Here is a 14695-nt window from a genome sequence, read left to right on the forward strand (position 1 = left end):
ATAATATTTAATATAAGAAATGTATGTTTAATATATTTAATGCAATTTTAAATAAGTAAATAAAAACTAAATTTTTTAAGTAAATACATTATTATAGTAAATGTTTTACAAGTGACAGATTATGTTTGGAATAACAAAATCTCTCTCTCTCTCTCTCTCTCTCTCTCTCTCTCTCTCTCTCTCTCTCTCTATAATTGAGCTTCCTTGAGCAGCTAGGACAGAGCTTGATTGCAGGTATTACAGACCTCCTTGGTTTCAAACGCACATAGACCTTGAATGTAGGTATGACTATATTCATCTGTTTCAGAGCAAAAATAAAAAATAAAATAAAAAAATCAGGAAACACTATTCAGAACTCTTCCGCCATCTGAAAACTTTTAAGCTTTTAACTGTTACAGCATTACAGTCAGAAACAGTGATATGGCAGAAAATACATAAGTTTAGCTCTTCAAAATAGCGTCTGAACAGCATTTACATAATTAATGACAGGATTAGGACAGAAGAGATGTAGTCGCTTTGATTTTATATTTAAAAAAAAAAAAATCTCAGTTTCACTTTCAACGAAAAATGAGCATGGCACATGATGTCACAGCATTGTACAACCACACAGCAGGCCTTTCACCACCCACAGCTCACTGCGTCCACAACACACACACACACACACACTCACACACACCAGACTGTGGTGTGGGAGTCAGGGTGAGATCCAACAGATCTTCCAGTTCACAATCCACAATAGGAATGGGATTTGTAGGGAATTTACGGATCCTCATTTTGAGTGGAAGCAGAAACATGCTGTTTTCATGCATGGCTCTTGCAATTTTTAATGCAAATGAGCTGCTGCTCCTGCCCCTTTTTCAGAATGGAGCTGTACCTTCTTCAGCTCATATTCAGATATTCTGCTACAAAAACAACAACATCTGTTTGGTTTTGTCATGTCTATCCCACTGAAATCATGCGTTTCAAAGCCATATTAGTTTAAACTCCTGATATAGGGTTTTCTGAGCACACACATCCAAAGCAAACCCACAGAAAGCATCTGTCACACGGCATGTGAGTACTAAACTAAGTTCTCTTTCATCTCTTATTGCGCTTAAACTGTCAAATACACACAAGTTTATGTTAAAACACACGAGTGTTTTTGAGACAAAAGGTACTGGGTTGTCCTTTTTCATGTCTTCTGAGTTGATATATGCAACAGGGACCTGATTATAGCACCTATATCATGAAAATCTGATTTTTTTGTGTGTGTGTGTTTGTCACATTTAAATCAAACAAATGCAATGCAATTGTTGAGCATAAGAGAAGTGTAATTTCTGCAGAAAAAACCCAACAAAAAACACTTGCAACATTATCTCAAGGTTCCCATGCAAGTACTAAGAATCTAAATATAAAATGGCTGATTCTTAGAATTTATTTTTAAAGCCCCTTGCTATCTTGTATTTCAGGAAGAAATACGGAAACATCCTGCAAATTCTGGTTCTCCGCTGACTACAGCAACCTGTGGCCTTTGTTCCTGAAGAGGGAGTGTGAAAGAAAGTACATTAAAGCAGTGAGGGATGACAGTCAGTGACACAGAGAAAGAGAATGACAGATGCATGGACGGGAGAAGATACCAGATTTGGGGACAGTCGGTAACCCAAATATTTAAGAATATAACTTTACGACCTCTATAGACAACCGACTTCATCTGTGTCATTCTGCTGCTCCGAGTTTTATGGGAACTGTCTTTCAGAAGTTTGTAAAGTGGCATTGTAATGCATCAAGGGTCATGATGAGTGACGGTCTCATTGCCTGGATTCATGGGCTGGTAATGGGAAGTAAAGCGCAATGAATGTGAAATACAGTAGGCTGAAAAGTGGCCTAACTGCCTGAATTTTGCTCTGTGATGAATTTCTATATATTTTAGCTAGACTTGCAAACCCTAAAAAACTGTCAATGCAGCAAACATAACAATCAAAACAAAAACACAAAGGCAAACGAAAGACAAAACAAATAAAAACAAAACAATCAAAAAAAAAAGTTAAATAAAAAAAAAACAGATAAATGAATAAAAATAAATAAATAAAATAATACAATAAAATAAAACCAAATAAACAATATTAAATATAATTTAATAAAATAAGTAAATTAATAAATCAATAAAATCCAGGATTTCTATCCTAATGTTATTCTGCAGGCAGAGTTTTAGTGTTTCAGAAAAACCCAAAATCATTTTATGCAGCCAATAAATAAAAAAATAATAATAAAATCAAATAAAACCAATAAATAAAATAAAATAATAAAATAAAACCAAATAAATTAAATTAAATTAAATTAAATTAAATTAAATTAAATTAAATTAAATTAAATTAAATTAAATTAAATTAAATTAAATTAAAAAAATAAATATCCATAGTCTCAGTGATTCAGAAAAATGCCAAACTATTTTATACAGCCAAAAATGAAATAAAATTAAACTAAATTTTAAGTTCCAGTTTTAGAAAAACTCAAAACCATTTTATACAGCCAAAAATAAATTAATAAATAAATAAAAACAATTAAACAAATAAAACCAAATAAATAAATGTAAATAAAATAATAAAAAAATAAAATAAAATAAAGCCAAATAAATAAATAAATAAAATAAAATAAAATAAATCCAGGGTTTATATCCTGAGGTTATTCTGCACAGTTTCAGTGTTTTAGAAAAATGCAAAACTATTTTATACAGTCAAAAATAAAATAAAATAAAATAAAATAAAATAAAATAAAATAAAATAAAATAAAATAAAATAAAATAAAATAAAATAAAATAAAATAAAATAATAAAATTCAGGGTTTCTATCCTGAGGTCTTTCTGCAGGCAGTTTCAATGTTTCAGAAAAACCCAAAACCATTGTATACAGCCAAAAATAAAATGAAATCAAACCAAATAAATACAATTTAAAATAAAATAAAATAATTAAAAAAATTATAAAATAAAATAAAATAAAATTATTAAAAAAATATAAAATAAAATAAAAAAATAAAATCCAGGGTATCTATCCTGAGATTATTCTGCAAGCACAATTTCAGCATTTCAGAAAAACCCAAAACCATTTTATACAGCCAATAAATGAACAAAATAAATAAATAAAAATAATAAAATAAAATTCCAAAATGAAATACAGGTTTTCTATCCTGAGGTCTTTCTGCAGGCACAGTTTCAATGTTTCAGTAAAACCCAAAACTATTTTATACAGCCAAAACTAAAAATAAAATAAAATAAAATAAAATAAAATAAAATAAAATAAAATAAAATAAAATAAAATAAAATAAAATAAAATAAAATAAAATAAAATAAAATAAAATAAAATTAAATTAAATTAAATTAAATTAAAAAAAATAAAATAAAATAAAATAAAATAATTATTTGCACATTTTTAGCCTATCTGGTGATTTCCAGCACTGAAATTGACTTCATTTGTATAGCAATCACATCAGACATTAGCATTACCCAACCAAATTCCTTAAGCTTTACATTTCACCTGACACAAATGAATAATGCAAAAATGCAAATAATGTCTCGCGGAAATGCGATTAGTCATTCCGATGCCAACATTTCATAAAGCTCATCAAAATCACCAACAGGCATCATAATTAATATCCAATTCATATTTCAATGAGCGAAGAGGACGGCGTCAACACATTTAATGCGTTCTCTCAAAGCACTCAACTTTCATCAAGCCAAATAAAGCTCTCATTGGGGCTCAGGGGCCTTTGGAGCCCGCGGAGACAATGGAGCGTCTCTCCTTTACTGATGAGCATCCTATCGCATTTCAGAGAGCGAGACATGGCTGACTGACTAACCACAAAGTCAAAGGCTCATTTTGGAGTTCTTTCACAGAGAAGGAAAAAGATGTAAGCTGTTTTAGCTCGCTCCTCCCGTTGCGAGGGGAATAAAACAGCAGCCACATCAACGGTGGCATGAATAATAAATAATGTCATCTCAGAAACAAAGAGAGAGATGGATGGACTGAGAGAGAATGATGGAGGAAGATGAAAAAACAGAGTTTGCATGCCAAGGCCAGAAAAAAAAAAAAAAAAAAGAACAAGAGGAAAAAAGAAGGGGATGTCTGTGAGTGACGGGTTTTTAGAAAAGGACAAAGTTAGAAAGACGGAGAGAGGGCAAAAGAGAGACTGACACAGAGAAAATTCAAGAGAAATTGGCATGAGGAAGAGAGGAAAAAAAGATCACCAGTAGAACTATCCTCAAGTCAGTGTCAACATTAAATGCAAAACAAAAGTAAAGCTAAGACCAATCAAACAGAAAAACAAATCAAACAACAAAAGCAAAGCAAAACAAAGCAAAAACAAAAATACTAGTTGATAAAGTAATATATAAGTAGTAGTAAACTTCTTAAAAAGTTAGGTTTACGGTTAAAATAATAAATAAATAAAATAAAATAACTTTCATAAAAAAATCTATTTCATAGTAAAATGGACTAGAAAAAAAAGAAATATTGCTGCCTGTAGGATTAGGGTAAGGGCTAGTGTTAAAATAAGAAAATAAATACAATAAAATAATAAAATAAATGTAGGATTAGGGTTCAAATAATATATAAAAAAAAGGAAATATAAATTAAAACTAGTGGTGGGCCGTTATCGGCGTTAACGTGCTGCGTTAACGTGAAACTCTTATCGCGCGATAAAAAAAATATCGCCGTTAATCTATTCTCAAATTTGGGTTGGGAGCTGGGTCTAAACTACGCAAGCTATGATGACTTTCACCTTGATAGTTTAACGCGGATGTATACCGAAGACTGTAGTAGAATATGGTCGCGCGTTTAAGTCTCCTTAATCGGGATCGCGTCATCCTCCATTCATAAAAACCGAATCTCCTATAGCGAAATGCCACGTAAATTCGTCGTTTTTTGGATTCATAAATCAAATGTTGGTCAGTCACTTAATTCAAATCGCGATATGGACTAGTGTATGTGAAAACTGAAATGCAAAAAGACCGTTTTAATATGAATCCGATATGTTCCGTTTGCCTAGCTGTATGTATGCATTGCGGAGACGAGCTTTTACTACACGCATACTGAAACACACGTGACGCTCCCGGTAATTTTTGGCATTTGCATCTCACATGAACAGATAAACTCAATCTCCCAAACTGCTGTGAGTGTCACTTTTACCGTTTCATTTGAGAAAACTAGCATCATATCATACTGTATACACAGAAACTTCTCGGCAACCTGTCAAAATAAAAGTACGGTGTAACATGTAATGGGCTGGGTAGGTGTTGACGTTAAAAAAACACAATCTAATAGGTAGAAAAAATAATTTCATTGTTAGTTAGTTAGTAAACACAAGTACATCTAATTGAACATAATTTATTTTCATCAACAAATTATCATAGAACAGCTTCATGAGCTTTATGATCCATTCTCAAAGACTTTAAGTCATTATTTGGGTAGCACACATATTCTGAATGCCTTCAGCAGAATTCAAATTAGCCATTTTAATCTAGATTAATCTAGATTAATTCCAAAATTTAATCTAGATTAAAAAAATTAATCTATGCCCACCCCTAATTAAAACAAAATACAATTACTTCCAAAAAAAAAAAGAGTGTCTATTTTAGAGTAAAATATACTAAAAAAATTGCAGCCTGTAAGGTAAGGGTTAAAAATAAAATAAAATAAATCAGTAACCTCTAAAAAAAAAAAAAAGGGTCAATTTCAGAGTAAAATAGACTAGTAAACTTCTTAGAAAGTTAGGTTTAGGGTTAAAATAATAAATAAAATTAAATAAAATATATTCAAATTAATTCATAAAAGAAAAATCTATTTCAGAGTAAAATGGACTAGAAAAAAGAAACATTGCTGCCTGTAGGATTAGGGTAAGGGCTAGGGTTAAAATAAAAAAATAAATAAAATAAAATAAAATAAAATAATAAAATAAATGTAGGTTTAGGGTTCAAATAACATATAAAAAATGAAATATAAATTAAACTAACATAAAATAACTTCCAAAAAAAGTGTCTATTTTAGAGTAAAATTTATTTAAAAAAAATAAAAAAAAATTATTTTTAAAATAATACATAAAATAAAATAACTTCCAAAAAGAAGTGTCTATTTCAGAGTAAAATGGACTAGAAAAACTTGCAGCCTGTAGGGTAAGGGTTAGAGTTAAAATAAAATAAAATAACTTCCAAAAAAAGTGTCTATTTCAGAGTAAAATGGACTAGAAAAAAAGAAAAGTTGGGTTAGGGTTAAAATAAAAAAATATAAAATCAGCAGTAACTTCTAAAAAGTGGCTATTTCAGAGCAAAATGAACTAGAAAAAAGAAATATTGCAGTCTGTAACCTGCCCATATAAAGAAAAAGTGACATTTTGTTGCAAGGATGCAGTGAGCGGTCTGGGAGTTTTTAATGAGAGTTACTCTCTGGTCTTGCTCTTCCATTGCCCATGGGAATAACCTTTACAAAATACCTATGAAAACCATTGCTGGATATATTGTGTCCTCTCTCCATCATCTATTGAAAAAAAGATGCTCCTGTCGAAATCCAGAAGGCAACCTTTCATTTCGACACACATGGCTAGTAGACACATGAAAGCGAACGCCCCACTTCAAAAAGCCGGTCGACCAAAGCAATAGGCCCCCGTATTGATTTCTTTGTCTTTTCTCCAAAGCTGCTGAAAACAAATTTCCTTTGGCGGTCGGGCTATGAAAACAAGGAATAAACACAAGGCAATAGGCCCCTTGATAGCAAAACTCTCCCAGAAAGGGTCACAAAGCTTGGTGCATCTCCAAAACAAGAAACTGCCAAAATGTATTGGTAAAGTCTGTATAAATTCAGAATTTGCACTGTTTATAAGGATACTTTAAGTTCTTGGTCTTATTGTGCATGATTAACCAAACTAATAAGAGTTTTTTCATTTTTCATTTTCACAGTAATAACTTTCTTCTCAACTTTTCAGCTGATGCTGAATTATTTTTCTAAAGCCAAAAATAAGTCTATAAAATTTAGAAAGGTTCACTTTTATTTATCCAACTTTTACCTCAGTGCAGAAGTAAGCTTATGGGTGAGATTTCCAGTTTATTATCCACTATAGGGAAATAAGAAGAATAACGACATGCAGTAAACGGGAAAACTGTTTGCACTACAAACAAGTGTGTTCATAATTAAGATTACATTGACATAATATAGTAAGACACATCAATATCAAACAACAAAACAAGCTGTTTTGTACAGCTAAAAAATAGCTGGATGCAGATGAGACCGGAAGCCAAACCCATAAAATTTACAAATGGCCACGTCCGCTCTTACAGGAAGAAAAAGTTGGATAAATAAGTTGGTATAAACAAAAAACAAAAGTACTGACAATAAAAACATTTTTTGAGTATATTGATCCAGAATAGTAATGAAGTGCTTGTAACATTAGTTTCCTGTGGGTACGGTGATAGATGAATCATCCACGTCAAATGTTTGGGCCATAAAACAGAAATGGGAAACGGATCTGAACACTGCTGCTTTGTTCCCTGGACCTGACCCTGTGTGCTTTGTGAATGACACATCTGGAAATCTCATGGATTTTTTCGCTCATAAAAGTCAGTGCTCTGTGAAGACCACACATGAGACGGAGAATAAAACAAAAGGGCCTAAAAATGAAACTGTACTGTAGTATGTGCCTGTATGACTTTCTCTCTCAATTCAATTCAGAAAGCTTTATTGGCATGACAAAAAAGTACATTTTGTATTGCCAAAGCATCACAACAACATAGAAAATGATTTAGAACATTTAGTACACAAAATTATAATAATAGTTCAGTTAAATAAAAAGATAGTATTATATATATTATCTTGGCTAGTTATTGCAAAAATAATAATACAGATAACAAAGCAATAATAATAGTGTAAACAAAGATTAATAAATAAAATAAGAAGGATTATATTGCAGAAATCATGTATATAAAAAATGGCAAATAAAAAAAAAATAAAAAATAAACAAACACTGAACTTGAACATTATATATGTGTGTAGGTGTGATGGGATGGGTTAGACTGTGTGTGTGTGTGTGTGTGTGTGTGTGTGTGTGTGTGTGTGTGTGTGTGTGTGTGTGTGTGTGTGTGTGTGTGTGTGTGATGGGGTGTGTTAGGCTGTGAGTGAGTGTGTGTTTATTGGGTGTTTGCTGCTCTGCTCGTCCCTCAGGATATGGAGAGATGCTACAAATCTTGCTGCTAAATTGGAGCATTTGGCTTCTTCGCCAAGGATGAATCTGAGTATTTGCGTTGGGTTACAGATGTTAAATTGGGGAAATATTTTATTAATTTTGGGGTAATATTGGACTCTGATGTGTTCATATTTTGGGCATTCTGTGAGGAAGTGCAGTTCGGTCTCCGGCACTCCCAGAATGCAGTGCGTGCAGAGTCTGTCCTCCCGGGAGAGCCAGGTCTGTCTGCGCCGACCCATCTCGATGGCCAGGCTGTGCTCACTGAGTCTGTACATCGTCAGGGTTTTCCTGAGCTTCACATCACTCACTGTGCTCAGGTAGTTCGCAACAGTGTACTCTCGATTTAGTGCCGAATAACATTCCAGTTTGTGTTGGTTTTGAATGGTGTTCGTCCAATGGGTGATGTACTTGTCTTGTTCTGTGTTGATAATTTGAGCAGGCCGAATGTGTGTGTGAGTGTGTGTGTGTGCTGAGGCGAGCTGATCTCTGCAGGAGAGAGCTCAGTCAGTCTCAGCACCAGCTGGCACAGGGGACTCCTCGCTACGCTCAGCTCTTGGTGTGTGAGGGCTCTGTAATGGTGTGTGTTGGGGTCGCTTGTTTTCAGGTGTTTCCAGAATTTGATGGCTCTTTTTTGGATGTTTAGGAGGAGAGGGTATTGGCCTAATTCTGCCCTGCATCCGTTGTTTGGTGTTTTTCTTTGGACTTTGAGTATTAGAAAGCCCTTTGAGCTTTCTCTTTGAGTTCATTCACAGCCAAAGTAAAGTTACCAGTTGGAGTTATTTTCAGGCCGAGGTAAGTGTATGCTTTTGTGCTCTCAATGATTCTGTGTGAGAGTGTGAATGTGTGTCTCTCTCTCTCTCTCTCTCACACACACACATACACACACACACACACACACACACACACACACACACACACACACATACACACACACACACACACACACACACACACACACACACACACACACACACACACACACACACACACAGAGAGATATAGTGTTCAATATGTCCTCAAGAGAAAGACAGCCCTACATCTGTTCTCTTGGTCACCATTGCTTAATTATTAGTACTTAAACCCAAACTTTCAAACTAAACTATAATATAAAAAAAAACAATAATATAAATGTAAATCATATGCCTAAAATAATGATGAATTGGGAAATAAAAAGATCAACGATCAAGTCGAAATATTTGAACAATAAAGCCAAAATTATGGGAATAAAGTCAAAATGTTTTGAGAATAAAGTCAAAATGTTCACAGAATAAATTCTTTAATAAATTAAAGAATTAATTTGTAGCAATTACGAGATTAAATTTATGATAATAATATATTGGGTGGCTGGTGTACTACAAATATGCAATCAAAGACATGAAATATTATTTCCAAGCATACTGTCATACTGGGAATATAATACATGGTATGATTTCTGCTAATAATTCCACATATATTCAAATAAATTCCGGTAAAATCCGGGCCATTTGAATGCGCAGGCCATACTTAAAATCTTATAATTTTAATTGCTACAATTTAATTCTCATAACATAACGGCTTTATTCTCAAAACATTTTGACTTTATTCTCCAAACATTCCGACTTTATTCTCCAAACATTCCGACTTTATTCTCTAAACATTCCGACTTTATTACCTAAACATTTTGACTTTATTCTCTTAACATTTAGACTTTATTTTCAAAATATTCTGACTTTATTCTCAAAACTTTCTGACTTTATTCTCAAACATTCCGACTTTATTTTTCAAAACATTCCGACTGTATTCTCGAAACATTGACCTTTTTTTGTAACATTTTGACTTTATTCTTGTAACATTTTGACTTTATTCTCGTAACATTTAGACTTTATTCTCATAAAATTTAGACTCAATTTTCAAAACGTTCTGACTTTATTCTCAAAACTTTCCGACTTTATTCTCAAAACTTTCTGACTTTATTCTCAAACATTCCGACTTTATTTTTCAAAACATTCCGACTGTATTCTCGAAAAATTGACTTTTTTTTTGTAACATTTTGACTTTATTCTTGTAACATTTTGACTTTATTCTCGTAACATTTTGACTTTATTCTTGTAACATTTTAACTTTATTCTCGTAACATTTAGACTTTATTCTCATAAAATTTAGACTCAATTTTCAAAACATTTTGACTTTATTCTCAAAACGTTCCGACTTTATTCTCAAAACTTTCTGATTTTATTCTCAAACATTCCGACTGTATTCTCGATACATTTTGACTTTATTCTTGTAACATTTAGACTTTATTCTCGTAACATTTAGACTCAATTTTCAAAACATTCCGACTTTATTCTCAAAACTTTCTGACTTTATTCTCAAACATTCTGACTTTATTTTCAAAACATTCCGACTTTTTTTCGTAACATTTTGACTTTATTCTCGTAACATTTAGACCAGGATTCCATTTCCTGGTTCTGGAACAGCCCTACTCGTAACATTCCGACTTTATTCTCGACACATTTCAACTTTATTCTTTATTCTATGAGAACTTTTGAAGCAAAATTATCAGAAAAAGTGAAATACATTATGTTATGTATGAAGAAAATGAAAAAAAAATTGATGAACAACCGATTTACAAGTCATCATCATCATCATCATCTCCTCTGCTTTAATACCAGTTTCAGAACAAAATAAACATGAATGAACATCTGGAAGTACGCTAAAAGAACTGAAAACTGAAATCCAAAATCCTGTCTTAAAGAAATCAATCAATTCCTGTTTCAACTGTGCAAAGACATCAAAATAACAACTTGTAAACAATGTCACGTAACATCACATTTACCTCAGAAAAAACATATTCGGTGACTCATTAGTCAGCTAGAAAAACAAACTCTAGAGTGGAGCATTTTGCTAAATATATGCACCATACAGCATATTCATCATCATTTTTACAGTTCTTCAATGTAGGGCTGTCCCCGAATAGTCGAAGATTCGATGCATCGATATGCGGAGCCTGATTCGACCACCGATCTCACAGTCGAATCTTCGCGGGTGAAACGAGCATCATACCATTTTTCCAATATGGGGGTGCTCAATGTCTAATTGCACACAGAACTACTGGTTTTGTACGGTTATATTAAGTTATATACAGCCTTTGATTATGATAATGCAGTAAAAACAAAAGTGAAAAGAAAGAAGCGTTCAATAAATATTTTTAACGTGTTTGTGAATAAACCCAACCACCCCTGTGACTAATTTAATTTTCACTTTCCCTGATGCATGACGAGATGAGGACCATCTTGACGGGAGGGATGGCGGCGATCACCGAACGCGTTTTTGCAGTTGGAGGCGCCTCTTTTGAATGATTTTCTGTTGGCAGTGAGCGTTCTGCACCCTGTTTTCGCCGCCTGCTGCGCCTCGCGTTTTGCAGGAGCGCTCTGAGCGCCTGAAGTTGAAAAAAAAAAATCAACTCTGAGCGGAAAAACGCCTAACGTCATTCGCGTTCTTTTCCATTGTCCAATCGAATGAATGGAGAGGCGGGCCTTCTGTTGTGATGGCGAAAGTTTACCGTTGCTTAAAAAGTCCGGAGACTCCAAGAAATGGAGGAGAAACCTTTGGTGTCTATCGTGGGTAACCCGGAGCTGTATTATTTAGGGTTTCTGCTAATATGACAGTTTACTTAACAGCAAAAAACTAAGATTTTAGAGCGCTCGCGCTATAATCCTTTGAATTGACTGACAGGACAGCTGTTTTGGTCGTTGCTTAGCAACATAAAAAAAACGCAGCACACTGCTCTTTCATTAAAAGTCACCAAAAAAGGCAGTGCTGTGCGCCTCGCGTTTTTAGAACTAAAAGACGCGTTCTGTGTTTTTATTTAAACCTAAATAAGTTTGTCTGTCAGTTGGCAGGCAGTTTTGGTCGCTTATAAAATAAAATAAAAATAGTTTTACCCTCCTGCTGACTATAGTGTCGTGCCCCTCCCAACCCATTCACACACGCACATAAGCCTAGATGATTCGACTATCGGTCGACTATAGAAAGATTCGAAAATTCTGATTCGACTATGAAAATTCATAGTCGGGGACAGCCCTACTTCAATGTTTTTATGACAGCCACCATCCATTTAAATGTTTATATAAAAAAAAATGCATCTCTAATTAAATTGCAAGCTTGTAAATCAGAATCGAATCAAATCGTGAACTTTATGTCAAAACCCAGCCCTATTAACTACAAAAAAACATAGAAAGATATTTTGCTCCAAAAAGTTTCAAGTTTAATTTCCAAAACAATCAAATAAGGTGGAAATACCACTGTGGTGGTTCTGTTTCAGAAAAATTACAAAAATGTGCACAAAAGTGTGTAGATTCTATGTAGCCCAAGTACACACATACTTCAGGCTACCAGATTGTTAGTGTCCAGATTGTACCTGAAACTAGGCATGAAAAAAGGTTCCTGCACACCCTACCAAAGTGCTTACAATGGACACATGTACTGACAAATACATGACAAAGAGTTCCTGAACATTTTGTACAGAAGACATTCACCGGGAATGCTCACCAACAGAAAACCGCACACACGTCGCTTTATGACAGAGAGAAAATAAGAAGTGCATTTGCAGGCCGTGATGGACAGCACAAATTGGGGTGGACTGTGTGGAGGTGACAGTCTGCGATTCCATGTCCTTTCCACCGCTCACCGCCAGGAAATTGGGAAATAACAGTCCTGTCACACTCGTCCCATTCAGCCTTCATTAAGTAAATCATCTCTCTCTCTGTGCCCGCATTCTCCACCACCGTCTCCCCCACAGCCCAGGCAGCTCTACCTCAAACAATCTTTGTTTATTCAGAGCACACAACAGAGGGTCTTTGCCGACTGTTGAGACGAGGAAGTGAGCGAGCCAATCTAATACAGAGAATTTCAAGAGGCACACGTCAACGCTTTATGGTGCGGACTGTTAAGCCAATTATCGAAAGGAGTCATTTCGGTCAAGCAATTTTAAACCATCAAACGACTATAGACAAAGACCATATGTTAACAAGAGCTCTGCAAAGCTGCTCTTTAGAGATTAAAACCAATGTATGTGTCTGGCGGGCTACTCGAAAAAGCTCACTATTGAGAAATGGCTGCGGGTGGTGCTCAGTAACACATGGTGGAGAACTTTATCATCATAAATTATGCACAAAGGGCCAAAGCATCGCTCGAATAAGAGCAGCCATGATACTGTGCAGAGTATCCAAAGATGGAAAACGCATTGTCCCCGTTTGCTAAACATGGCCTAGTTAAGAAGATCTATCGCCTGGTATAGATGAACAAGTGAACCCAACTTCACGATCCATCTCTAACAGCACGAGTCTCGAGGAACAAACAATTGACTTTCAAATGAGGTGTTTAATCAGAGGGTTTGAGAACATTGTAGCACACAGGACTCACATGTAGCGCAGGTGGGGGTTCTTGGCGAAGGCTCGCGACTGAATCGTACGTAAGTTGCAGTTCACAATGTTCCTGAAATAGAAAGGACAAATAAACATGTATTAGTAGGTAGTCCCAAGTGGAAACCCAACAATTTTGACCTCATTTTTTTTCTTTCTGGACTGAGTCTTTTCTGCTCATCAAGGCTGCGTTTATTTAAATAAAAATACAGAAAAACAGTCATATTGTGAAATATTATTGCAATTTAAAATAGTGGTTTTCTATTTTAATATACTTTAAAATAGAATTTATTTGTGTGATGCAATGCTGCATTTTCAGCATCTACTCCAATCTTCACTCAGTGTCACAAAATCCTTCAGAATTTTTTCTAATATTCTGATTTATTATCAATGTAGGAAACACTTGTGCTGCTTAATATTTTTTAGAACCTGTGATATTTTTTGTCAGGATTCTTTGATGAATAAAAAGTGAAAAAGAACAGCTTTTATTTAAAATAGAAATATCTTGTAACTATATACACTACCGTTCAAAGTTTGGGGTCAGTACGATTTTTTATGTTTTTTAAAGTAGCCTTTTCTGCTCATCAATGCTGCATTTATTTGATTAAAAATACTGAAAAAAATACTAATATTGTAAAATATTATTGCAAGTTAAAATAGCAATTTTCTATTTTAATATACTTTAAAATAGAATTTTTTTTTTGTGATGCAAAGCTGAATTTTCAGCATCATTACTTCAGTCTTCAGTGTGTCACTTGATCTTTCAGAAATGATTCTAATATACTGAATTATTATCACAGTTGGAAACTGCTTAATATTTTTTTGGAACCTGTGATACTTTTATCAGGACGTTTAGTAACAATATACACTAACGTTCAAAGTTTGTGGTCAGTAATTTTTTTCTTTCTTTCTTTCTTTGAAAGTAACACTTTGATTCAGGAAGGATGTGTTAAATTAATAAAAAAGTGATAGTAAAGACTTATATTGTTGGGAAAGATTTCTACTTTGAATAAATGCTGTTCTTTTTAACTTTTTATTCATCAAAGAATCCTGAAAAAAAGTATCACAGGTTCCAAAAATATATTAAGCTG

At 33.8% G+C, this 14695-nt stretch overlaps 1 protein-coding gene across 1 annotated transcript in view; it reads right to left on the reverse strand.

Annotated features, from left to right (window-relative positions):
• The window catches only part of LOC141301258 (NT-3 growth factor receptor-like), a 110592-nt gene that overhangs the window by 48494 nt on the left and 47403 nt on the right, over positions 1–14695 (reverse strand). The window contains exon 3 of the mRNA XM_073831514.1: positions 13606–13677. Within this exon, the coding sequence (XP_073687615.1) occupies positions 13606–13677 (72 nt within the window). The remainder of the gene's footprint in view (positions 1–13605; positions 13678–14695) is intronic.

This window comes from Garra rufa, chromosome 25, assembly GCF_049309525.1.
Source record: "Garra rufa chromosome 25, GarRuf1.0, whole genome shotgun sequence".
Classification (NCBI taxonomy): Eukaryota; Metazoa; Chordata; class Actinopteri; order Cypriniformes; family Cyprinidae; genus Garra; species Garra rufa.